General features: G+C 41.5%; 1 protein-coding gene across 3 annotated transcripts in view; it reads left to right on the top strand.

Moving 5' to 3' along the window:
- Positions 1 to 25,513, top strand: part of LOC132401015 (CSC1-like protein 2) — a 198,310-nt gene that overhangs the window by 164,446 nt on the left and 8,351 nt on the right. For 2 of the 3 annotated variants that reach the window (XM_059982730.1, XM_059982728.1), the window contains 4 exons: positions 7,142 to 7,247; positions 15,667 to 15,834; positions 20,794 to 20,909; positions 24,076 to 24,135. In XM_059982730.1, coding sequence (XP_059838713.1) covers positions 7,142 to 7,247; positions 15,667 to 15,834; positions 20,794 to 20,909; positions 24,076 to 24,135 — 450 coding nt within the window. The remainder of the gene's footprint in view (positions 1 to 7,141; positions 7,248 to 15,666; positions 15,835 to 20,793; positions 20,910 to 24,075; positions 24,136 to 25,513) is intronic. The other variant, XM_059982731.1, reaches the window with a different exon arrangement.

Here is a 25,513-nt window from a genome sequence, read left to right as displayed (position 1 = left end):
TGCTTTGATGTAGCTATTATAGCATAAAGATAGAATTATCCGATGACTGGTGTTAAAACTTGAATTTGAAGAGTGACTATTTCAAAAGAACTAGAGGAAGAAACTTCTCTTTAATCAAGTGCTGATATTCCAGCCATAATTTATGAAGTGTTCACTATTTAACTGGCTGTTGTGGGCCATCTTCCTTGTACTTGGGAGCTGCTGCCAGTGCAGTCTGTATATGAATACACATTTTCATATGCAACTGCAATTTTACTGAATTCAAAGGCAGAGCATGATGTGGTAGTGTTTGCACTTCATGTTGTAGAATTTTTAAACTGGTACAAGAGTCCATTTTGGCCATCATGTCTGTACCAATACTTTTCCATCTTTTTCCAAATCCTTGCATTTTTTTCAACTATTTATCTATTTACTTCTGTCCCCTCTGGTTATCTTGGCTTCAGCCTTTGAAGATAGTTTCTTCACTCTCTGTAATGCCTTCAGGATTTAAGACATCCCTCTCAAATGTACTCAACTACTTCCTCTCTGACCCTTGGGCTTTAGAGTATTTGACATGGGTTTATGTCAGATATTTCCACATATCTGAGCTCCTTCCCTTTCTCTTAACATTGAGTAAATGCAAGGTTTAGGCTTAAACACAGTTCAGATGTGTTAAAGCTTTTCATGTTTTCTTGCATCTCCTCCTGAGATGTGTAAGTATCCCAAAGTGCATCATGCAGTTTTATCCCTTATATTCACGAGTTATTTGGTAGCAATAATGATTTCAAGTCTTCATTTAAAACCTATTTGATAAGCCAAGCTATGGCTGAGAGTTGCATGCTAGATGTTCACCATTTCAATCACCTGGATTGGGCTAAATAGACCAGTCTTGGTTAAATCAATGCCACCTCCACTCTGGTAAGCAGAGTAAAGTTTTGCTTGGGTTAGTTTTGATATCTGTTCTATTGGATGGTTAACCAATGTCTGTCTCCATTGAGAACATAACTAAATTCAATTGATATCTGAGATGGGGATGAGCTGTCTGCGAGTTGAGAAGCACTTGTACCTTGTAGAACAGAACAATGATCCCAACCATTGGTTCTTCAACTATGGATTATACACATCTTTAGTTCAGTGTGACCTCAGAGCTAGTTTCCCCCAACCACACCACCGCAGGAAGCCCAAAGCATCTTTCCACCACATGCATTGAGCTGAGGTGTAAGTCTGAAGGCTGAGGCTAACCTGCTGATGTCCAAGAGTGCAGGAAGCAGGTCTCTACTCCACTGCCTGAAGGAATAAAAAAGAAAAAGATTTTCAACACGTCCTCTCACCTCAGGCTTAAGCCAGCATTTCTTTTTCTCCTTCTTCCTTCCAGCAGTCCAAGCTTTCTCACTTTTTTTCCCACCATTTTCTCAGTGACAAAGCATTTTTCTCCTACTTTGTGCACCTGTTTGCACCTAATGTCCGACAGAAGATAGTGTTATCATGCAGCAGAAATGTTTTTGTAGTCATTGAAACTTTGAAAAATGGCCATTAACCATGGAGTATGACTGGGAAACAGTGTCACATTCAGGATTAAGATGAAACTTGAAGGAAGACCAGGCACAAGTTTAAGCACATTTGATCTTGAGAAACCAATAATGATCAATGTTAATAAATATCATCCAGTCATTTTCTAACTTTGAGAGATTTACAGTTGTGATATTTTTGTTTAGTTCTTTCCCTCTCAGATTATCGTGTATATGCTGAAAATTGATTACAAATGGATAGAAGAATAGATTCACCACTGCATGGTACCTGTTTATAGTGCAACATTGCACCAGCAGAGCGCCCAATCACCAGTAGTCCGCAATACCGCAGCCTGTTCGTTACTCAAAATCCCTAGGAAGTGATAAAGGAAATGAAAAGCAGCCAACAGGAGAAAATTGAAATGAAACAGGAGGAAAGCAAGAACAGATAAGTAGAAGTGGAGTAAGCTGTACATTAAGAGGGGAAAAACAGATGATTAAAAGCTCAATAAATAAAAGACAAACAGGGCTAAAGTGTCAGATGCAAACTGCCTTAGTTATGTTGCACAATTGTTTACAAGTTCACTTTAAATAACTTGTGCATAAATGAAATTAGTATGCAAATTTCTTCTCAAGACTGGTGTACCCACAACAATTGAGAGTGAGAAAGAGCAGCACATCTGAGTTTTTGAAGTATACTGGAGTCTTGTTTTAAATATGAAGCTGGGTATAAGTGCCAGGAGTGAAATACGTCCCATCTTTGGAACCAGTATCAGCATTCAATATATAGGGCTTGGTTGTCACATGTGCCAAATACAAGGTAAAATTCTGATTTCACCATTGCCAACAGTACAAAAAGCTTTAAATCCTTTTTTTTTTCTGATGGGATTACCTGAAAATTATATATACAGGTGTCTCTTCCCCCCCCCCCCCCCTTTACAAAGATAGAGCGTTCCTATGAAACCTTTCTTAAGCCAAAATGGCGTAAAGCAAAGAACTATTAATTTTATATGGGAAAAAATTTTGTAAAAGCAAAAATCCTCTTTGTAATGCGAAAACAGGTTACTAATGTAGGTATTTTGTAAAAGCGAAGTGGCGTAAAACGAATATTCGTAAAGTGGGGGACGACTGTATATAGACCATGGAAATCTGATCTTCTGAGCTATGCCTTTGAATCCCCTTAATGTGCCTCTTGATTTCTGAGAATTCTGGAACCCCAGTCTGAAAGAATTTTTCTAACCCCCAGCTTTTATCCTCCCCACCCCCCCCCCCCCATTCCCAACAGCTCAAGAAAGAGCTAACAACAGTAAATCTGCAGATGCTGGAAATAAAAGCAACGTGCACAAAATGTTGGAGGAACTCAGCAGGTCAAGCAGGATCTATGGTAAAGAGTTTAGTCGACGCTTTGAGCCGAGACACTTCATCAGGGCAAAGGGTCTTATGAAGGGCCTCAGCCTGAAGCTTTGACTATACTGTTTTCCATAGATGCTTGCTGAGTTGCTCCAGAATCTTCTGTGTGTTGCAAGGGAAGTGTGATGTAGTTCATTTTGGTAGGTCAAATATGATGGCAGAATATAGTATTAATGGTAAGACTCTCAGCAGTGTAGAGGATCAGAAGGATCTTGGGGTCCGAGTCCATAGGACACTCAAAGCTGCCACGCAGGTTGACTCTTGTTAAAAAGGTATACAGTGCATTGCCCATCATCAACTGTGGGACTGAGTTTAGGAGCTGAGAGGTAATGTTACAGCTATAAAGGACCCTGTCAGACCCTGCTTGGATAACTGCTCAGTTCTGGTCACTTCACAGAAAGATGTGGAAACTAAAGAAAGGGTGCAGAGGAGATTTACGAAGATGTTGCCTGGATTGGGGAGCATACCTTATCAGAATAGGTTGAGTGAACTCAGCCTTTTCACCTTGAAGCGGTGGGGGGGCAAGAGGTGATCTGATAGAGGTGTATTAGATGAGGGGCATTGATTGTATGGATAGTCAGAGGCTTTCCCAAGGCTGAAATGGCTAACATGAGAGGGCACAGTTTTAAGGTTTTTGGAAGTAGGTACAGCGGAGATGTCAGGGGTAAGTTTTTTCTGCAGAGAGTGTTGAGTGCGTGGAATGGGCTTCTGGCGATGGTGATGGAGGCGAATATGATAAGGGACTTTTAAACGGAGGGCTATGGGTAAAACCCTAGGTAATTTCTAAAGTAAGTACATGTTCAGCACAGCATTGTGAGTTGAAGGGCTTGTATTGGGCTATAGGTTTTCTACGTTTCTATGAAAGAACTAATTTGGCTTCTGCAGCTAAATAAGATAACAAAACAATGAATAAATAGTTTTTGAAGCAGTTTTACTGAAATCAATTGAAAAGCACCAATGAAGTGCAGTTTAATATTTTCTGTTTGCTTTTTATTTCCTTTTGTGGGATTCTATTATAGGCAGGATATTTCCACTTCAAAGAGACAGTTTTAACATCAAACAACAGATCACAAATTGTAGACTAGTTGTTGTTCTCCTCTGTACGGTCAATCATGGAAAACCCTGAACATCCTCTGCACAGCACCATCCAGAGACAGAGAAGCAGCTTCAGCGGCAGGTTGCTGTCAATGCAATGCTCCTCAGACAGGATGAAGAGATCATTACTCCCCAACGCCATTCGGCTCTACAATTCAACCACCGGGGCAAGACATGTTAAGTGCCGGGGTTAGGACTGAGCTTAAGTTACCACTCAATGCACTTTAGTAAACTATTTAAGAACATTTTAAAAGCTATTTATTAATGCTTTTTGGGAGGGTGATTTTAGATGCATATCATATTTTAAATACTGTATGTAATTAGTTTTGCTAATAAGTGTATGGGACACTGGAAAAATGTTGAATTTCCCCTTGGGGATGAATAAAGTATCTATCTATCTTAGCCCTAGAAAAATGTCCGCTGCTTGAGCCATTGATGCTTTTGTGATCTGTACATTACTTGTGCCTTGTGTCAGGGAGTTGATTAGTGCTGAGGAACCATCCATGTGTGTAAAGGACAGGTGGAAATACTCAGAAAAGGTCAACCTAGTGGATTAGGCTGCAACTAGGTTGAGGTGTGAAAACACTGTGGATTATTCTGTTCTCACATGCTGGTGTTTTACAAAATTGCAGAAGAGAAGATGATTTAATTTTCAGCACATAGCTGATTAAATGCCTGAGATATGACCAAGTGTATCCTTGGATATTGTGGGAGGTAAGGTAAGATGTTAGGGCTCTGTCAGAGGTTTCTGTATCTTCCCTAGCTCTAGTAAGTTACCAGAAGACTGAAGTGTGGCTAATGTTGTGTCTAAATCTAAGAGCTTCAGTAAAGTTAGGAAACTGCAGACCAGTGATTCTGACGCTAATGGTGGGTAAGTTACTGGAAGGGACTCATAGAGATGGGATCTATCAGCATTTGGTAAGGCAAGGGCTGACTAGGAATAGACGTCATAATTTTGTCTATGGGAATTCACCATGCACAAACTTTGATTTTTCGTTTTGAAGAGGTGACCAAAAGAATTGGTGAGTAGGACAGCAGACATGGTCTACGTGGACTTTAGTAAGACTTGACAACATCGCACATGGTAGACTGGTCTAGAAGATGAGGTGTCATGGGATCAGTGAGCTATTAACTTCGTCACAAATTGGCTTGACGTGGGAGTCATGGGATAGAGGATGGTTGTTTTTCAGACTGATGGCCTGTGCCCAGTGGTGCCTACAACACCATAGCAGAGAAACAAGCCTTTTGGTCCACAATGTTATACCAAACAAATTAGTAATCAAATTAGTAAACTATACTGATCTGTTCTGCATACACAATGTCCATATCCTTGCATGTTCCTCACATTCATCTGTCTATCTAAACGCCTCTTAAAAGTCTCTGCCTCTACCACCGCCCCACGTAGCACATTCCAGGTACCCAACACTATGTGTTTTTTAAAAAAAAATCTTGCCCCTCACATCTCCTTTGAAATTACCCCTCTCACCTTAAATGCATACCCTCTGGTATTAGACATTTCAACCCTTGGAAAAAGATATTGTCTGCCTACTTTATCTATGCCTCTACCAGATCTCCCCTCAGCCTCCACCATTCTGAGAAAACAACCCAAGTTTGTGTCGCCTCTTGTTATAGCACAAGGGTCTATTCGGGGTTCCCTGTTACTTATATTATATTTATATTAACCATTTGGATGACAATGTAGGTGGCCTGATTAAATTTGAGAGTGACACAAAAATGGGTTGTGTGAAGAAAAGCGCAAATATTATCTAAGGTTACAAACAAGATCTAGATCAGCTGAGAGAATGAGCTAAGGAAGTGCTAACAGTATTTACCTCTGACTAATGCAAATTTGTCATGCATTTTGGGAAGCTAAACTAGGGAAGGACATGCTCAGTAAGTGATCGTGCCTTGGGGAACATAGTAGAACAATGATCCAGGGGTAGGTACATTGATTCCTGAAAGTGGTGACACTTATAGACAAAGTAGTAAAGAAAGCAAATGGCACCCTTGTTTTCATTGTACACGATCTTGAGAAGGTTTGAGATATTATGTTACAGCTACACTAAATATTGGTAAAACCACACCTGGAATATTATGTGTCATTCTGGTTGCCATACTATAGAAAATATAAGATGAACTAGAAATGGTGCAGATAAGATTCTCTAGGATGCTCAAAAATGATTTATTTGGAGAGACTGAGTAGTCTGGAACTGTTAACGCTGGAGGGAAGGGACTAAGGAGTGACCTTATGGAGGTTTATAAGATCATAAGCGGCATAGATAAAATGGATGGTCACCAGTTTTTTCCAGGTTAGAGGGCAGGGGTTTAAGGTGAGAAGAGAAAGTTCCAAAGAAGGCCTAAGAGACAGGTTTTCACACAACATTAGTAAGTATATAGAGCAAGCTGCTAGAGGAATTTGTAGAGATTGGTACAATTATGATTAAAAGACAGTTGGACAGATAGGAAAGATTTTGGTGGGAAATGGGACTAGCTCAGGAAAGCACCTTGGTCAGCATGGTTCAGTTGAACAGAAAATCCTGTTTCCAGTCTGTGTAACTATGACTGCTTTTTTTTAATTCAGGCCAATATTTGTTCTGTTAGTGAACTGACTTCAACTCAATAACGTGAGCTAAGCTCAAATTGCATACAGAAGCCTCTCTTTAATGCCGTTGCTTCTTTAGCTGCTTTCTATCCAGCTGGTCTGTAGAGTTTAAGATTAGCGGGTATTACTGCTGAGCTTTGAAGTTTGGTTTGATGTGTCTGTCTGTGGGATTCTTAAAACCATAGAGGTACATAACTAAAAGCTAGGCCCTTCATCCCACCCTGTCCATGCAACCATCGAGTATCAATATATATGAGTTCCATTGATCACCAGCTAGTTTATTACATCTTGCTTCTTGTGATTCACATGTTTAATTAGATAATTAATATTGTGAGTCTCCTTCCACCAATGTTTCAGCAGTAGATTCCAAAATTAAACCACCCTCTGCATGGAAAAAAGCCTTCCTTTTTATCCTATTTAAGCTTCTTATTCTGGACTTTGAACCTGTACTCTCTGGTTAAGGGCACCTCTACTATGGGGGAGAAGTTAACCCATTGCCTACCCTTTCTTTGCTGCTTGTAATTCTGTACATTGTTTGTTCTTCCAGCATCAAGCGTACGAGTTCCAGTTTGGAGCAGCTTATGGGTGGATGATGTGTGTCTTCACTGTTGTTATGACCTACAGCATCACGTGTCCCATTATCGTTCCATTTGGTGAGTGCTTAATGGACAAGATTGGTTTATCCCAAAAGTGCAGCCCCTTCCATAAATAATAATACTTTATTGATCATGAGTGGGAATTTCTTGCATTACAGCAGCAACATTTAAAACATATTTAACAGTGTGCTTAACTAATAATAAATACAGAATAATAATAGTCTTTCTTCTCAATGCAGTACCTGACATTCATCTGTGTATTATACTGGATGCTGCGATTGTGCTAGAACTGCTCAGTGTTTTATTTCAGATGTGACCCTTTGTTTAGGCAATCTCAATGTCAAATCCCCATCTGAGTTTTTGGACTTCTCATGTGGTTTTCCAGTATTTGGGGACTTTGATATGGACGATGGGTTTCCCTGGTGCATGCACCCTCCCTTTGAACAGTGGGTTGCCCCAGTTTCACACATCTAGTGGGTAGGTTATCCCAGATGCAATTGCCTTTGCTTTTTAAAAAAAGGAAGGTAAGGCCTGTATATAGAGCAGGATAACAGAAAAGCTAATGTCTGCCTAAGACCACAAGAAATTGCTGAGTTGTGAGTACAACCCAGTCCGTTACACATACCAGTCTCCACTCTGTCTACACTTGTCACCGTTTCAGAAAAGTAGGCAACATAATCAAGGCCCTCTCCCACCCTGGTCATTCCCTCTCCTCCCCCTCCTGACAGGCTAAAAATATAGAAGCCTAAGGGCATGAACCACCAGGCTCAAGGACAGCTTCTATCCCATTCAACAGACTCTAGAACAGAATGAGCCCTTGATTTCCCAAAGTACCTTGTTGTGGCCCTTGTTCTTTATTTCTCTTCTCTAACTCCTCCACTCTTTTCCACATTCTGGTTTCTTTTCACTACCTCAAAAATAATTACGGCTGGTGCTGCCTGGATGACAACACAAAAGCTTTTCACTATATTTCAGAAATTCTACCAAGGCTGGAAATCCACAGTATCGAAGGTTTCAGAGGTACATTTAATGTCAGAGAAATGTATACAATATACACCCTGAAATACTTTTCCTTCACAACCGTCCACAAAAATAGAAGTGCCCCAAAGCATGAATGACAGTTAAATGTTAGAACCCCACCAGCAAAAAAAGCATTGGCACCCCTCACCGAACACTCAAGTGTGCAACAAAGCATCAGTAAAGACACAGACGTGCAGCACCTCAAAGACTACTCATTCACCTGGTATTTGACATACCACAGGCTCCCTCTCTCCCTGATAAGGGAAAAAGAGGTGTCGCCATTTCACAGTGAGAGGGGAAACTTGAAAAGAAGTGGGGTGAGCTAGTCTAAGATGGTGGGGGTAGTGGAAGGAGTACAAGTTGGCCATGGACAGGTGAAGCTGAGGGAAGGGGGAAGTAAGAAGCTGGGAAGTGTTAAGTGGATAAGTTAGAGGACCAAAGAAGAAGGAATCTAATAGGAGAGGTCAGTGAGTGGACTGTGGGGAAAAAGGGAAGGAGGGCAGGAGGACACAGGTGAGGAGAAGAGCAGAGGTAAAAGGGGAGGTGGGGAGAGAAACTACTGGAAGTTACAGTAATGGAAGTTGATGCAGTCAGGTTGGAGACTGTCATATCTCGATACTTGTGCCCATAATAAATTTCAGTGTCAATTCCCATTTGATGCTTTCATGTGGTTCACAGTGACCTCTCCTGGAATATTACTGTCAATGCAGTGAGGACATGGTTCTTGTAATGAGCGTGATTAGTTTCCCAATATTGTAACTATAAATGAAATAATTTTTCAGTTATTAGTTTACAGCTAATCACAATGTCTCAACAGAATGCATGTGAGCTACAATAAAGTGTATTAGTTACAGAGCATTAGTGACCCCATTCAATTAAAGGCACTTTGTGGTGCAGGCAGTGGAGGTTGCTTTGACATAATAGTATCCTCCACTTCATTTTTTTTATACTTGCAAGCTTCCTACAACGTGGTCTGTTGTTGAGCATAGAAACTGCGAATGCTACACTGCTAAAGAAGCTGACCTCAACCAAGATTAAAATGGCTACTGTACTTTTATGCGAAGGAGCGAAGAATTGGCTAGGTGTCCCAAAGGATCTCCTGGAAAATAAGATGAACAAAAGATCCTGCCCAATTGTAATGCACTCATTGATTAGTTGGCTTGGTGACACTTGTTCACTTGTAGAACTGCATAAGAATATTATCCAGGTGTCAGCACCTCGTGTCAGGTGCTAGGAAAACTCTAGGAGGCAGAAGGGAAACACCACTGGATGATTGAATGTCAAATCCTCCCTCAACTTAATAACCCTCACGATAAGAGCACTGAAATTCTTCATCCCTCCGTGCGAGAGACGCATTGTTTCACCACTGAACTTCTTGTCCTTTGGTGCCTATCAGCAGTTTCACTAATGCTGTAAATATTTCATTGGGATTGAAGTTTATCAGTAAGTGTGTCAAGTTTGAAATTCTTGCAGATCCCTTGTGGCAGAAGGGATCCAAGCAACTGGACAGCTTTCAAAGAGGGTTATAGGGCAGCGTGATCTCTTCAGTGGGCAAGGCTCAATAGTTGAAGTGTACAGAGCAACTACATGTCCGGACTCTCACTGTTCCATTCACCTGTCAGCCCCATATACATAGGCATGCAATCCCGCTGGTTAAATATAATCATAACTTTTCAATTCAGTTTCTATTCCCTTTTTCGTCTTGTCCCTCTGCACCTCTCTAATCTTCTCCAGGCCTTTAGAAACAGTTGTACAAAGTGCTTCTTGATGCTCTTTTTGCTGTGTTACTGTACTATTTAAAGGAATGCTGGTACTTTGATATGCGCTCAGACCTGGGACGTTCTGCCTCGATTTGGCCCATGCTGACCTTTCCATTCTTCCCCTGCACTTAAATCGGTCAAACAACAGCTTGTTCCTCACTCTTGGGCCTGGGCCCCGCTGTCTCAACTCTGCATTGCCTCGGTTCTGCTGTCCACTCCGAACATTGGCTCATTCCCCACTCTCAGACCTCAATTCGATCTGTACACACCACACTGCAACTGTCCCACACCGTTAAGACTTCAATTCACACTGCTGAACAGGCAGTTCAAAAGCTCAACTCCAAAAGGGAAGTTACAGGCTATTAATTGTAGTGATTGTTTTTAAGAAAGTGTGCAATTAATAAAGTAGCTAGTAGTTTTGTTTGCTTCCAGCAAGTCGTCACTGTGCTTCACCAGCGCAATTTTAAATCAGAGCTCGTTTAATGTGGATTGGTACCGGTATACGGAGTCTAGTATTGTCAAGTAGTTCAAGTAGCCTGTGGTGAACGCTGAACAGTAGTTTGTATTTACCACAGCATCGGAGCAGGCCGTTCAACCTACCAAGTCGATGCCAACCGTCAAACACCCATTTACACTAATCCTGCATTAATCCCTTTTTAAAAATTTTTTCCCATATTCTTAACAACCTTTAATCTCATTTGAAATGACAGCCTACATTCTCTGGATTAGAGATTGAAAGCACATTTTCCTAACATGCAGCATTCCTATGTGAAGACTAAACAATGATTCTGCTCACCAGAGAGGTCATTTTGCATCTGGATCATTGCTAGTGGATTTTAATTCTCATGCTGCTTGAAGGTCCAGCTGTTCAGATGTTAAGTATAAACAGGAAACTGAGTGCTGGAGGGTAAAAACATGCTTGGGAGGTGCAAGTTCAGCAAACACAGGAAGAACACCTGTGATGCACACAGGAGATATTCCAACTTTATTATCAATAGTAATTTGTATTGGTTCTATCTAATTTTGAAATACATAAGTAGCAATGATGCCTCATAAAAGAAACTAGACATTTTTCAGCGTTTATAAAATAATTGTCATTTCATGTTGTTAAATTTCTCATTAAAACTCTCATTTTCTAGTTGGATTGAGACATTTCAAGCAAATCACCATCAATGGTAACCTATGATTATGTGTTTATAGAAATGCCAATTACAATATCTTTTTGTCATTTATAACCAGAATTGAATTTCCTTTATTACTTACATCTTTCATATACGTGAGGTGTAAAAATCTTTACATTTCCGTCTAAATGTGCAGTGTGCAGTTTATACCAGGCAGTGATACAGCCAGTCAGGGTGCTCTCAATTGTGCCCCTATAGAAGCCGTTTTGACTTTAAGTTGTGGAAATGCATCTCAAACTACTTCTGCTTCTCCCTATGCGTTCATGGCATTTTGGGCTCTGTTTAGATAGTATGGTGGAACATTAAAACATAGAAAACCTACAGCACAATACAGGCCACAAAGCTGTGCCGAACATGTCCTTACCTTAGAAATTACCTAGGGTGACCCATAGTCCTTTATTTTTCTAAGCTCCATGTACCTATCCAGGAGTCTCTTAAAAGACCCTATCGTATCAGCCTCCACCACCGTCACCGGCAGCCCATTCCACGTACTCACCACTCTCTGTGTATAAAACTTAACCTTGACATCTCCTCTGTACCTAATTCCAAGCATCTTGAAACTGTGACCTCTCGTGCTAGCCATTTCAGCCCGGGGAAAAAGCCTCTAACTATCCACACGATCAATGCCTCTCATCATCTGGTACACATCTATCAGGTCACCTCTCATCCTCTGTCGCTCCAAGGAGAAAGGCCGAGTTCACTCAACCTATTCTCATAAGGCATGCTCCCCAATCCAGGCAACTCCTTGTAAAGCTCCTCTGCACCCTTTCTATGGCTTCCTATAGTGAGGCGACCAGAACTGAGCACAGTACTCCAAGTGGGGTCTGACCAGGGTCCTATAGAGTTGCAATATTACCTCTCAACTCTTAAATTCAATCCCACAATTGATGACAGCCAATACACCGTATGCCTTCTTAACCACAGAGTCAACCTACGCAGCAGCTTTGAGTGTCCTATGGATCTGGACCCCAAATCCCTCTGATCCTCCGCACTGCTGACAGTCTTACTGTTAGTGCTATATTCTACCATCATATTTGACTTACCAAAATGAACCACCTCACACTTATCTGTGTTGAACTGCATCTGCTACTTCTCAGCCCAGTTTTGCATCCTATTGATGTCCTGCTGTAACCTCCCAACAGCCCTCCGCACTATCCACAACATCCCCAACCTTTGTGTCATCAGCAAAGTTACCTACCCATCCCTCCACTTCCTCATCCAGGTCATTTATAAAAATCATGAAAAGTAGAGGTCCCAGAACAGATCCCTGAGGCACTCCACTGGTCACCAACCTCCATGCAGAATATGACCTGTATACCACCACTCTTTGCCTCCTGTGGGCAAGCCAGTTCTGGATCCACAAAGCAATGTCCCCTTGGATCCCATACCTTCTTACTTTCTCAATAAGCTTTGCATGGGGTACCTTATCAAATGCCTTGCTGAAATCCATAAACACTACATCTACGGCTCTTCCTTCATCAATGTGTTTAGTCACATTCTCAAAAAATTCACTCAAGGTCGTAAGGCACGACCTGCCATTGATAAAGCCATGCTGACTGTTCCTAATCATATTATACCTCTCCAAATGTTCATAAACCCTGCCTCTCAGGATCTTCTCTCATCAACTTACCAACCACTGAGGTAAGACTCACTGGTCTATAATTTCCTGGGCTATATCTACTCCCTCTCTTGAATAAGGGAACAACATCCACAACCCTCCAATCCTCCGAAACCTCTCCCATCCCCATTGATGATGCAAAGATCATCGCCAGAGGCTCAGCAATCTCCTCCCTCGTCTCCCACAGTAGCCTGGGGTGCATCTTGTCCGGTCCCAGTGACTTATCCAACTTGATGCTCTCCAAAAGCTCCAGCACATCCTCTTCCTTAATATCTACATGCTCAACCTTTTGAGGCCACTGTAAGTCGTCCCTACAATCACCAAGATCCTTTTCCGTAGTGAATACTGAAGCGAAGTATTTGTTAAGTACCTTTGCTATCTCCTCCAGTTCCATACAGACTTTTCCACTGTCACACTTGATTGGTCCTATTTTCTCACGTTTTATCCTCTTGCTCGTCACATTTTTGTAGAATGCTTTTGGGATTTTCCTTAATCCTGCCCGTCAAGGCCTTCTCATGGCCCCTTCTAGCTTTCCTAATTTTCTTCTTAAGCTCCTTTCTGCTAGCCTTATAATCTTCTAGATCTCTTTTGGGAGACCAAATAAAATTGCTTTAATGAAATGTGAGTAATGCCTTAGTTTAAGTGGCCTATAAATCATAGAAATAGGAGAAGCCAACCCCTTCTGCTTGCAGAGTTATTCTGTTAGTCTACACATGATCAGTCCCTCAGGTTCACATTTATTCTACCACTTGTCAGATAACATAAAACCTAGAGCAGTACAGCACCTGGCCTTTCAGCCTTTGTTGTGCCAAACTAATTCAACAGGTGACTCCTAAATAATCTAATCCCTCTTTCCGCATTCATCAGCAACTCGTACAATAACAACATGTCACAACTCCTATACTCGGTGCTCTAACAATTGTGGGTGAGACAGTTATTATTTAGTCTTCAAAGTGTAAGGCCACTCTGACTACTTGTGACGCTGCTTTCAACGAACTATGCACTTGAACTTCGAGGTCCCTCTTTTCCATTGTACTCCCTTCACATTGACCTTTGACCATAGAACACCATGGTAACGTAGAGGTTAGCACAATGCTTCACAATACAGGTGACCTAGCTTCAATTCCCACTGCCGCCTGCAAGGAGTTTGTATGTTCTCACCATGACCGCATTGGTTTCCTTTTGGTGCTCCAGTTTCTTCCTGCGGTCCAAAGACATGCTGGTTGGTAGGTTGATTAGTCATTGTAAATTGTCTCGTGATTAGGCTAGCATTAAGTTGGAGGATTTCTGACCGGTGTGGCTCAAAGGGCCAACTCAACACTGTATCTCAGTAAGTAAATTAATATCTCTCCCTTTTCTACATTTTCATGTGCCTATCTCCAGTCAGCTTAACATTAGTAAGCTGCTGCTATTGCAAGGGTGGACTGGAGCATTCCTGTAGTGCAGGATGCACCCACTTATCTTGGCAGTCAGAGTATGTGGTCAGCATATCCCAAACCTGTGACCTCTGCCACCTAAAAGATAGTGAGTACTCCAACAACTTCACCTCCAAGTCCAGTCCCATCCTGGCTTTTTAATCTTGAATTCTGAACATTCAGATTTTTTAAAAAATCAGATAAGAGTACTGGGAAGTCTTAAGGTTCAAAGAGCTCAGTGTCCTTGTACACAGGTCACTAAATGCCAACAGGTAGGGCATTCAGAAAAGCAATGATACGTTGCAATTTTGCTGGAGGAATTAGATAAGAGACTAGGGATGCCTTCATTCAATTACAGAGGGCTTTGTAATTGTAAACCTGGTGTATTATTTATGGCTTTACTGAAACAAAATTAAACATGCTTAGCATGAGTGCAGTGAACATTCAGCCAGATTGGCTCCGAGGACAGTAGGCCTGTCATCTGAGGAGAGATCGAGATAGCCAGGTTGCCACTGGAGTTTAAAAAAAAAATCTAGAGTACTCGGTAGGATAAATATAGGGAGGATGTTTCCCTTAAATGAGGTGCTAGAGCCAGGGTCAGAGATAATGGGATAGGCCCTATAAGGCGGAGATGGAGAAAAATTTCTTCATTCTCGTACTGTATCTTTGGAATTTTCCCACCCAGCAGCTGTTCATCTAAAACTCAGATCAATTTGAATTTGGACTTTGGAGCAATTATGGGACATGGAAGCTTGAAAGGAAAAAGCTGTTGGATGGTCAGCCATGGACTTATTGAAATAGCAGAGCAAGCTCGAAGTGCCAAATGGTGGTCTTTTCCTGATTTTATATTTCACTGCTGTGTTTGCCAACAGTGCACTTCATCGCCATGTCTTTCATTTGCCGAAAGTCTAAAAATCTTTACCCCTTTCTCTGCTAAGCTCTCCCAATGCCTAAGACTTTGCCCGGTCTCCCTACTTTCCATATTCCCTCATAGTTAAAAGGTATTCCCTCATTGCTGGGTGTATAAGATGATGAGAGGCATTGGTCGTGTGGATAGTCAGAGGCTTTCTCCCAGGGCTGAAATGACTACCACAAGAGGCCACATTTTTAAGGTGCTTGGAAGAAGGTACAGAGGAGATATCAGGGGTAAGTTTTTTACGCTGTGAGTGGTGAGTGCATAGAATGGGCTGCCGGTGACGGTGGTGGAGGCGGATAGGATAGGGACTTTTAAGAGACTCCTGGTCAGGTACATGGAGCTCAGATAAATATAGAGGGCTATGGGTAACCCCAGGTAATTTCTAAGGTAAGGACATGTTCAGCACAGCTTTGTGGGCCGAAGGGCCTGTATTGTGCTGTAGGTTTTCTATGTTTCTATGTACTAAAGATTTGTATGCAAGAAGAACACAGAACCAAGGTAATGTTGTACTGACTATATATTTTTCATTTTATAGTATGTTCAAAGGTGTGTTTTTTTGCCATCAGGTTTAATGTACATGCTTCTGAAACATTTGGTGGATCGTTACAATCTATACTATGCCTACCTGCCTGCTAAACTGGATAAGAAGATCCATTCCGGTGCAGTGAATCAGGTGGTGGCGGCTCCCATTCTCTGCCTGCTGTGTCTGCTTTTCTTCTCCACTGTAAGGACAGGTGAGATGATTGTTACGCATCACCAGCCAGAAACAAAAGTATTGTAGCGGTGTGCTACACGCAGCACTAAAATAACGACACGGGAGTCGGTTATCTGCAGTCAAAGATAACTTTATTCGCACTAAGCAGCCTTGCTTTAAAGCCTCCCTCAACCCGCCCCCAGTGGGTGCGGATGCTCCAAAAGACACGTATTCACAAACCCCCGTAGGCTATCTCCCTTAGCCGGAACGCTGGCTAATTGTAAGCCGGTTCGGGTGAACGTGGAATTGGGCTTCTGCTTGCTGGAACCATAGGTGAGGTTGTGGCGTCCAGAAACCTGGCAGTTTCAACGAAACCACACGAACAGAGGCGGAGTCGGTCATCTCTGGTCCAAAATTCGTTTGGACCGTTGGGGTCACCAATTGCAGTGGTGTGCTACACGCAGCGCTAAAATAACGACATGGGAGTCGGTAAACTGCAGTCAAAGATAACTTTATTCAAACTAAACAGCCTTGCTTTAAAGCCTCCCTCAACCCGCCCCCCCGTGGGCGCGGATGCTCCAAAAGACACGTACTCACAAACCCCTGTAGGCTATCTCCCTTAGCCAGAACGCTGGCTAATTGTGAGCCGGTTCGGGTGTGCCAGGAAATGAGTCGCCACAGTATCTACAATAGCAAGCACACTTGACCACTATGCTTTCAATGCTAAGGTGCAAAAATAAGTACAGGTACTCCCTTTCTTACAAATACCAAAGCTGCTGCTTGCCACTTACACTGTGCCTCATTCTCACTTCCAAGCACAACTGCATTCTGGTTCAGCAAGTTTTCTGAAGCAAAATACACAGTAGTCTCTGTCATACTACAAAATTGCTCTGAGGTCTTCAATTTTGTTTTCCAGAGACTGTACATTCACCAGCAGGATAGTCTGGATTTGGATGGGGTCTAAGGCATCTGCATTTCAATTGTTTCTTCCACACTTCCTTTTTCTTAAAGGGGAGCTGTACTCGTGACCCGAGTCAGCAGTTGTGTATCTGCTGATTTTTGAGTATCAATAGATTTTGCTTAGACATCTTAAAATGACGCTTTTTACTGAAGTTCCCATGGCTGTGACTGGATTTCAGCTGTAGTAGTTCTAAGAGGGGAATATTTGATGATTCCCATCTGAGCTGCATTCAAAGAGTCGCACTTATCAGTGCCATCTTGCCTCTGACAAATTGCTGATAAACTGTGCTTCCTAGCTTGAAAGACATGAACTTCCTTTCATACAGGTCATTAGGTGTATCAGAATATGAAATCTTGAAGTCAAAGGCACAAAGTACCCCTTGGCTAACCAATCATCACGTTGCACCAGTCTATTGTGTTGTCCCATATTCATCAACACCCTCCATGTTCTACTGCTCACTTACTCCAGAGGCCAGTTAGCTTACCAATCCATACATTTTTGGGAACTGGAACACCCAGAGAAGCCCACATGATCACAGGGACAAAATGCAAATTCCACACAGCACTGGAAATCGGGGTCAAATCCTGGTCACTGGAGCAGAACTAACCACTGTGCCACCCCTGTTTATTTCTCAGAAATAGCTAGGTGTTCTTATAATTGACAAAGAAGTGACTTATATAGTTAAGGTTGTGTTCTTGATACATGTCCTCACCAAGCTACAGAAGGGTTCCATTCCTGTGAACTGTTCTTAACCTGGTTTCCCACATGGCAAAAGATATCTGCAGCCCAGCAGCAGCCAGCAAATCCATCCCACCCATCGTCCCAAGTTCTCATTTGTATGCACAGACTGTACATAGTCAGTAACCTGGGAGGACCTGTGTTTGTATTTACACCCTTAAACGATAGTGGTTATTGTGAATTCTTCACTTAGGAGTCTGTCTGCTCTTGAATAGATAAGTACTTTATCTATTGTACTAATGGCTAAGACATGTTAACCTCCAACATGACAGGCACTGTAATTAGTTCACTGTGTTAAAGTGATTACCTTGTTTATAAATGTTTAAATTTCAAGTAAAATTATTCTAGGGACAGTGGCTTTTCAGTTATGTAAATAATTGGGTTGCTCTTCAAAGAAGCTCGTGCAGAGTTAATAATAAAACAGTTCATTTGAGGTTTAATAATGAATAATGAACCAGGTTTAGTTTTAAAAAAACATACTTCTTTACATAAACAAACCATTGGAATTGTGTTGGTCCAGCCTAGCAACCCTGAGGAAAAAATTTCTCTCATCTTTTCTCTGTACCCTTGCAATGTACTTAATCTTGCATGTCCTTTAAATTGTTTTTGAATCTTTTCCTTCACTGAGAAGGTTTACAAGAATGTTACCTGGGTTTCAGCACCTAAGTTACAGGGAAAGATTGAACAAGTTAGGTCTTTATTCTTTGGAGCGTAGAAGGTTGAGGGGGGACTTGATAGAGGTATTTAAAATTATGAGGGGGATAGATAGAGTTGACATTAGAGGCCTTTTCCATTGAGAGTAGTGGAGATTCAAACAAGAGGACATGAGTTGAGACTTGGGGGGATAAAAGTTTAAGGGTAAAATGAGAGGGAATTTCTTTACTTAGAGAGTGGTAGCTGTGTAGAATGAGCTTCCAGTAGAAGTGGTAGAGGCAGGTTTGGTATTGTCATTTAAAGCAAACTTGAATAGGTATATGGACAGGAAAGGAATGGAGGATTATGGGCTGAGTGCGGGTCACTGGGATTAGGTGAGAGTAAACGTTTGGCACAGACTAGAAGGGCCGAGATGGCCTGTTTCAGTGCTGTAATTGTTATATGGTTACTGAGGGTCATCTACAATAGTTAATTAATCTAGCAGCACTACCTTGGAACATGGGAGGATAACCGAGCCAACCAGGGAAATCTGGTAGTCACAGAGTGTGCTAACCCCACACAGACAGCATCAGAGGTCATGATCTAATGCAGATCTCTGGAGCCATAAGACAGTAGTGCTAATTGCTCTGCCACCCATTGAAATCTATGATATGTGTAGAAATCTCTTAATGTCATAGTTTCCAAAGGGGCAATGAAATATAGTCAAATTATAGAATTATCAGGCAACATTTTATGGGATGAGACTGGCAGTGGTAAACTGGACAAATTTCTTTAAATGATGTAAAGCAATAAAAGGTGCTCAAAGAAGCATGTAATTTTATTCCAAATCAATTTCCACCCTGCTCGGATAGAGAGCCAGAGAGAAACATGGATGTTAAGAAATAAGAAGCAACAAAAGAATGGAGACTGACAGAATGGCTTTAGAGGGAGTACAATGTACATTTACCAGAGGGTGTGGGGGAAAGAAGGAGTTATAGAAACATAGAAAACCTATAGCACAATAGTCCTTTAGCCCACAAAGCTGTGCCGAACATGTCCTTACCTTAGAAATTACCTAGGGTTACCCATAGCCCTCTATTTTTCTAAGAATTGTCTATATTGGAATTACTGTGCTTTCCTTCCTCCCACAGCTTCTAACCCCCAAGATTTCTCAAATTGCTGACTATCTTTACAAAATAATGAGTGACCGTCTCAAAGGTTTTGCAACCACAATATCTCCTAATGTTTTTTTTTCCCAAACCCTTGGTTAGTCTAATTGGATTGATACCAGAAACAGGTCCACATTCAAAACTCAACAAAAACTTAAACTCTTCCCTCCTCTTTTTATTTAAACCCCATCTCCTGCCTTCATGACTGGATGATAAGCCACTACAATCCTCAGTCAGCCACTTATTATTCCATTTCCCAGAGATCTGCCATTTTATGTTGTCTAGAATTCAGAAGTTTGATATTAATGCTTTCCAGATGCCAACAAGGAATTGATAGAAGAGATAGCAACACAATTTCTGCAGTTTAAGAAGATGAGGACCTGGGGCAAAGTTTACAGATTGAAGTCTGCCCTTTTAGGCATGAAGTAGGCAGTATCTTACCAAATAAATGGTAGCAAACATTTGAAGCCCTCTTCCGCAAACCACAATTAATTCTGGGTCAAATAAATGTGAGAATGTGGTCTCATTCCCAGTGAAAGAGAGTTAAAAACTTGAGAGCAAAATTTTAAGATGAGAGGAGAGAGATTTAAAAGGAACCTGAGGAGCACCTTCTCTACACAGAGGGTAGTGAGTAAATGGAATGAGCTGCCAGAAGAATTGGTTAAGGAGGATTATAACACCATTTAATGGACATTTGGACAGGTAAAACATAAATTTAGGGAAATGTGGGCCAAACTTGGGTAAATAGGACTAGCTTAGATGGGCATCTTGGTTAGTTTGGATGAGTTGGGCTGAAGGGCCTGTTTGCATGCTTGACCTCATCTTCCTGAGTGGATGGACGTTTTCAGAAGACTGGACTTTGCAAATTTGAATGAGGCTTGCATTCATATATGAGAACATCATCAGTAAGAGTGTCCATGCAGTTAGTAGATTGTGGCTACAAATCCATTGTGTTAAGAATTCTTTTCCATACTTCTACAAAATGTAGTTTAGTGTAACTTGTCACTTTCATTCTTGTTCCTGCACTTGTAACGCTAAGTCTGAGTAGTGGTTCTGTGCATTTTGGCGTACAGCTTGGATTGCTTGTTCACACATCTCATAGCTAACTAGCGATAGCTGAACACTGCCACAGATATCAAGTACAGTGTAATTAAGTCTAACAAATCAATTTGTTAGACTGAAGTGCACTAATTTGTTAATTGCTCGTTATTTCCTCAACTAAGACTGCAGTTGTAAAGTTTAACATCTGCTTCCAGCATAACCAAGTGCACTTGTATCTTTATTTCTCATCTTTCCCATGGCCTCTGACCTAGCTGGTTAATCACTGATTGCTTTGATGTTTTAAAAATTTGAACCCTTGTCTTAAAATCCCTACAAGTACTTGCCTCTCCCTATTGCAGCAGTGACTTCACTTGGAGTACTTTGTTGTTGAGGGTGCCACTATTGAAGATACACTATGTGGCTATAATAACCTTAAGTAATTTATCATTATTTTCAGGATTCTTGGCTGCTACATCCATGTTTACATTTGTTGTGCTGGTGGTCACTATCGTTATCTGCCTCTCTCATGTCTGTTTTGGCCATTTCAAATATCTCAGTGCTCATAACTATAAGGTAAGCAACTTTTCATCTGGCTTGAATGTTTGGTAACCTTGATACTGATGTTCAGTTACTGATCTGGCTGTATGTTTTAAATTCACTTCACACTCATTAAGTAGGCTAAACAGGAAAACTATGCTAATTATAGTTGACAACATCCTTGCTCCTCTGAAGTTCAAAATTAAAGTAGTGTTTATTGTCATGTGCACAAGTACAGGTGCAATGAAAAACATAATTTCAGAAGCATCATTGGCACATAGCATCATATAAGCAGCATTCACAAGAAAAAGCAGTATAAATTATGCACAATTTTTTGTAAGAAAACGCAATTAGAACACAAAGTATTTCATGGTGATTAGGGTTTTTGCCATTTGGTTTAAGAACCAAGTGGTTGAAGGGAAGATAGATGGAAAGGCAGGTAGTGTTGAAGAAGCAGAGAAGATCGTAAACAGATTAGGAGAATAGGCAAAGAGGTGGCAGATGGAATAGAGGGCACAGCCTTAATAGAGAGATGTCCATTTAGAATAGAGATGAGGAGGAATTTCTTCAGCCAGAGGGTGGTGAATCTGTGGAGTTTGTGTTGCCATGCGTGCCTGAGGAGGCTGAAATACTGGGTGCATTTAAGGCCAAAGGTTGATGATGGGTTCTTGATTAGTCAGGACATGATAAGTTATGAGAAGGCAGGAAAATGTGGTTGAAAGGGAAATGGATCAGCCATAATGAAATAGCAGAGCAGGGTTGATGGGCTGAATGGCCTAATTCTGCTCCCATGTCACATGTTTTTCTGGAATTTGCTTTTCTTGAACCTGGTGGTATGGGACCTCAGGCTTCTGTACCATCTGGCCAATAGTAGCTGCACAAAGGTGGCATGGCCCAGATAGTGTGGATCTTTATTAGCTGTTGCCTTCTTGAGGTAGTGCCTAATGTGGTGTGGAGGGATGTGCCTGTAGTACATGGGCAGAGTCCACTACTCTCTTCAGCTTTTCACATTCCTGCATATTTGAATAGCCCTGATGCAACCAGTCAGGATACCTTCAACATCTGTACAAGTTAGTTAGTGTTTGATGATGAGCCAAATGTGCTCCTGTGTTTTAGCACAAATGTACATGTTTACTCCACTGGCATGTAAATCACCTTAAAGGCAGACTTGCCTCAATAATAGAATAATGCATCATTCAGTACATAATGTACACTAAAATGCTGTTGAAGTTAGCCAAAGGAGACTTTGATTTTCCCCTTCTCATCTGGTATTAGTGCCCAGTCGATAGTTCAGCTAGCATTGACCTCCACATCTTTAGAGGGTCTGCAGGAGATGGTCAAGGGAAGCTGGATCATCCTCCGTTTGTTAAGATCATTTCTTTCTCCTGATCCTTTTCATAAAATGATTCGGGGTTGGGCTAGAATTCCACAGGTAACCTTGCCTTTCTTTGTTTCACATGAGTTGGTGAGGATCCATGGACAAGTGGCCATGTCAATCATTGGAGGAGCTGTTTGAGCTTCTCTACCCTGGATATGTTGAGGCCACTTGAATCTACTTGTTCTCCAGTGGAACATGTTAATTCATAAAGTTCAAGTCTGCAATATATATGATGACGCAAAGGTTGGGGGTGTTGTGGATTGTGTGGAGGGCTGTCAGAGGTTACAGCGGGACATTGATAGGTTGCAAAACTGGGCTGAGAAGTAACTGATGGAGTTCAACCCATTTAAGTGTGAGATGGTTCATTTTGGTAGGTCAAATATGATGACATAGTATTAACGGTAAGACTTTTGGCAGTGTGGAGGATCAGAGGGATCTTGGGATCCGAGTCCGTAGGACACTCAAAGCTGCTGCGCAGGTTGACTCAATGGCTAAGAAAGCATACGGTGCATTGGCCTTCATCAATCATGGAATTGAATTTAGGGGCCGAGAAGTAATGTTGCAGCTATATAGGACCCTAGTCAGACCCCACTTGGAGTACTGTGCTTAGTTCTGGTCGCCTCACTATATGAAGGATATGGAAACCATAGAAAGGGTGCAGAGGAGATTTACAAGGACATTGCCTGGATTGGGGAGCATGCCTTATGAGAATAACTTGAGTGAACTTGGTCTTTTTTCCTTGAAGCAATGGAGGATGAGAGGTGACCTGATAGAGATGTATAAGATGATGAGAGCATTGATTGTGTGGATAGTTAGAGGCTTTTTCCCAGAGCTTAAATGGCTGACTTGAGAGGGCACAGTTTTAAAGTGCTTGGAAGTAGGTACAGAGGAGATGTTAGGTGTAAGTTTTTTACACAGAGAGTGGTGAGTGTGTGGAATGGGCTGCCAGCGATGGTGGTGGAGGCGGATGCGGTAGGGTCTTAAACTCCTGGACAGGTACATGGAGCTCAGAAATATAGAGGGCTATGGGTAACCCTAGGTCATTTCGAAGGTAAGAACATGTTCAGCACAGCTTTGTGAGTCGAAGGGCCTATATTGTGCTATCGGTTTTCTATCTTTCTATATAGATCAGGGGCACTCTACCATAGAGATTTATCCACTCCTCAAGTACTCTCTATAAGTTGCTGTTAATTTATGTTACTATCATATTACCACTCCTAACATGTATATTATTTTGGTTGTTTCTCTCTTTGGTTTCAAGTAATTAAAACTTCTGTGGCAATATTTACCTCCCACTGAAAGAATTGCATCTTGTGCACTTCTTGATCCATCTATCTACCATCTGGGACAGCACCCCAATGCTCACTGACTCGGATCTCAAAGGGTGAGGGTGCCATCAGGCTCTACATTCAACCAAGGAAGATGTCTGTGGCATGTCCTTCTGCAATAAGGCTCAACCTCACTTTCCACTGAGTAACAGTAACTGGAGTGGAAACACTGGTGTGTTTTATCTTTTTCCCAGAACACAACTGAGGTGAAATACAGCAGCATTTAGACAGACATGTGAGCAGGCTGGGAATGGAAGGTTATTAGCTACATGCCAGCAGATGGAATTCGTTTGTATTGATGTCAGATGTGGTTGGCTGTAGGTCCTGTTCTTGTGCTGTACTGTGCTGATTTCTATATTCTAGTAAAAGAGCCAGGATTGAAATAATTTTTATTAATAGAAGAGAGATCTAAGTTTCTTGGTACTAATATTAAAATAATCCTTAGTAGAACTTCTTTCCAATCGCAGATAATTTAACCTTCCCTATTGATTTTCAGCAAACCTCCACTCGAGGAGATGCAATAAGTACCAAGGATGATTCCTGTTACAGGACACTGGTAATTCTCACCACAGTGTTTGGGTATTAACTCTGACTAATTTTACCAAATCATTCTTGCAGCTCATGATGATACATAACAATCAAACTTGAAACCTTGACTTGATTTTTGCATGTTGGGTCTTTCTCCTGTCATTCCATTTCACATGGGGAATTCTTATAGGAAAAGTTTCTTTCAATTTGCTCTCTATTATGCTGCCAGGTCTTCCCAGAAACGAGCTAACTTACATTTAGTTGAGTTGTGCAGATTAAAGGAGCTGTATGCAGCACACAAGCACTAGTATTTCTGTTTACGAAATTTGGGCACCCTTATTTCCTACGCACGCACGCACGCACGCGCGCGCACACACACCCCCCCCCAATTTGGCCCTTTAGTCCTGCTCCAGCATTAATTAAGGTCATGGCCCATCCTTGTTAATACTATTCCATAATCACTTCTCATTGGTCCAATAGCAAATATAGTGCAAATTTAGATCCCAACACATTCCTCGTTTAAAATAATGTCAGTAGTCAGGCACCAGTTACTTGTCATACCTGTCCAGCATAGGCTTGGTTAAGAATGATGAACCAGAGTTCATCACAAGCCTGACTGAAACATGGACATGTGTTGAATGCGGAACCAGAGATAAATTAGTTGGACTGAAATGTAGGAAAAAAGTAGACAACTATCTTTACTGCCTTTTAAAGAAAAACAATGGTTGGAGTCATGCCTGAAAGAAAGGATATTAATTGTTGGTCAGAAGGAGATGGTTATGTTCTCTAGAGAAATCTTCTTCCAGCTGTCTTCCGGATACCTTTATTCTATCAGACTGTCAGGATGCTATAACTCCAGGTGTTTTCTGCACTGCCATTGCTGAGAAATGGGATTAAGTTGTTCCATTTTTGAGGCAGCATGTATATGGGACAAATGTCCTCCTGTGGTTAAACTTTCTCATCATGATTTTAAATATTTTATATGAGAGAAGAGTGAGGACCATTCCCATTGACAGCGTATTCTCCCACCACCATATAAGATCAAACCTGGGTTGCCTGGAGCTGATACATTCGTGCTAACCGCTGCACAATCATGACACCGGTACACCCCCGCCCTTAATATCCTGGTATTCTTTATCTAGCACCATTGTCAGAGCACAAAGACCACAAAGCTTCAGGAAGCAAAAGGGGATTGAAAATAAATGTAACCCAACCCTGTTGTTGAAACTCTGCCCTAGATATGAAAGCAGATTGATCTCCAGTCGTGTTCTTTGACACTTCCATCCGATTGAAGTTGTTGGAGTACTTCCCCTAGATCAATAGAATGTCCAAAAAAGAATCAGCAGTTCATGCAGCTCCTTGAACCTGCTGTTGCATGACACATTTCCTTATCACTTGATTCCTTT

This window comes from Hypanus sabinus, chromosome 10 (genome assembly GCF_030144855.1).
Source record: "Hypanus sabinus isolate sHypSab1 chromosome 10, sHypSab1.hap1, whole genome shotgun sequence".
NCBI classification, from domain to species: domain Eukaryota; kingdom Metazoa; phylum Chordata; class Chondrichthyes; order Myliobatiformes; family Dasyatidae; genus Hypanus; species Hypanus sabinus.
Note: the sequence above shows the minus strand (reverse complement) of the source record. Positions and strands in the feature narration are given on the sequence as shown.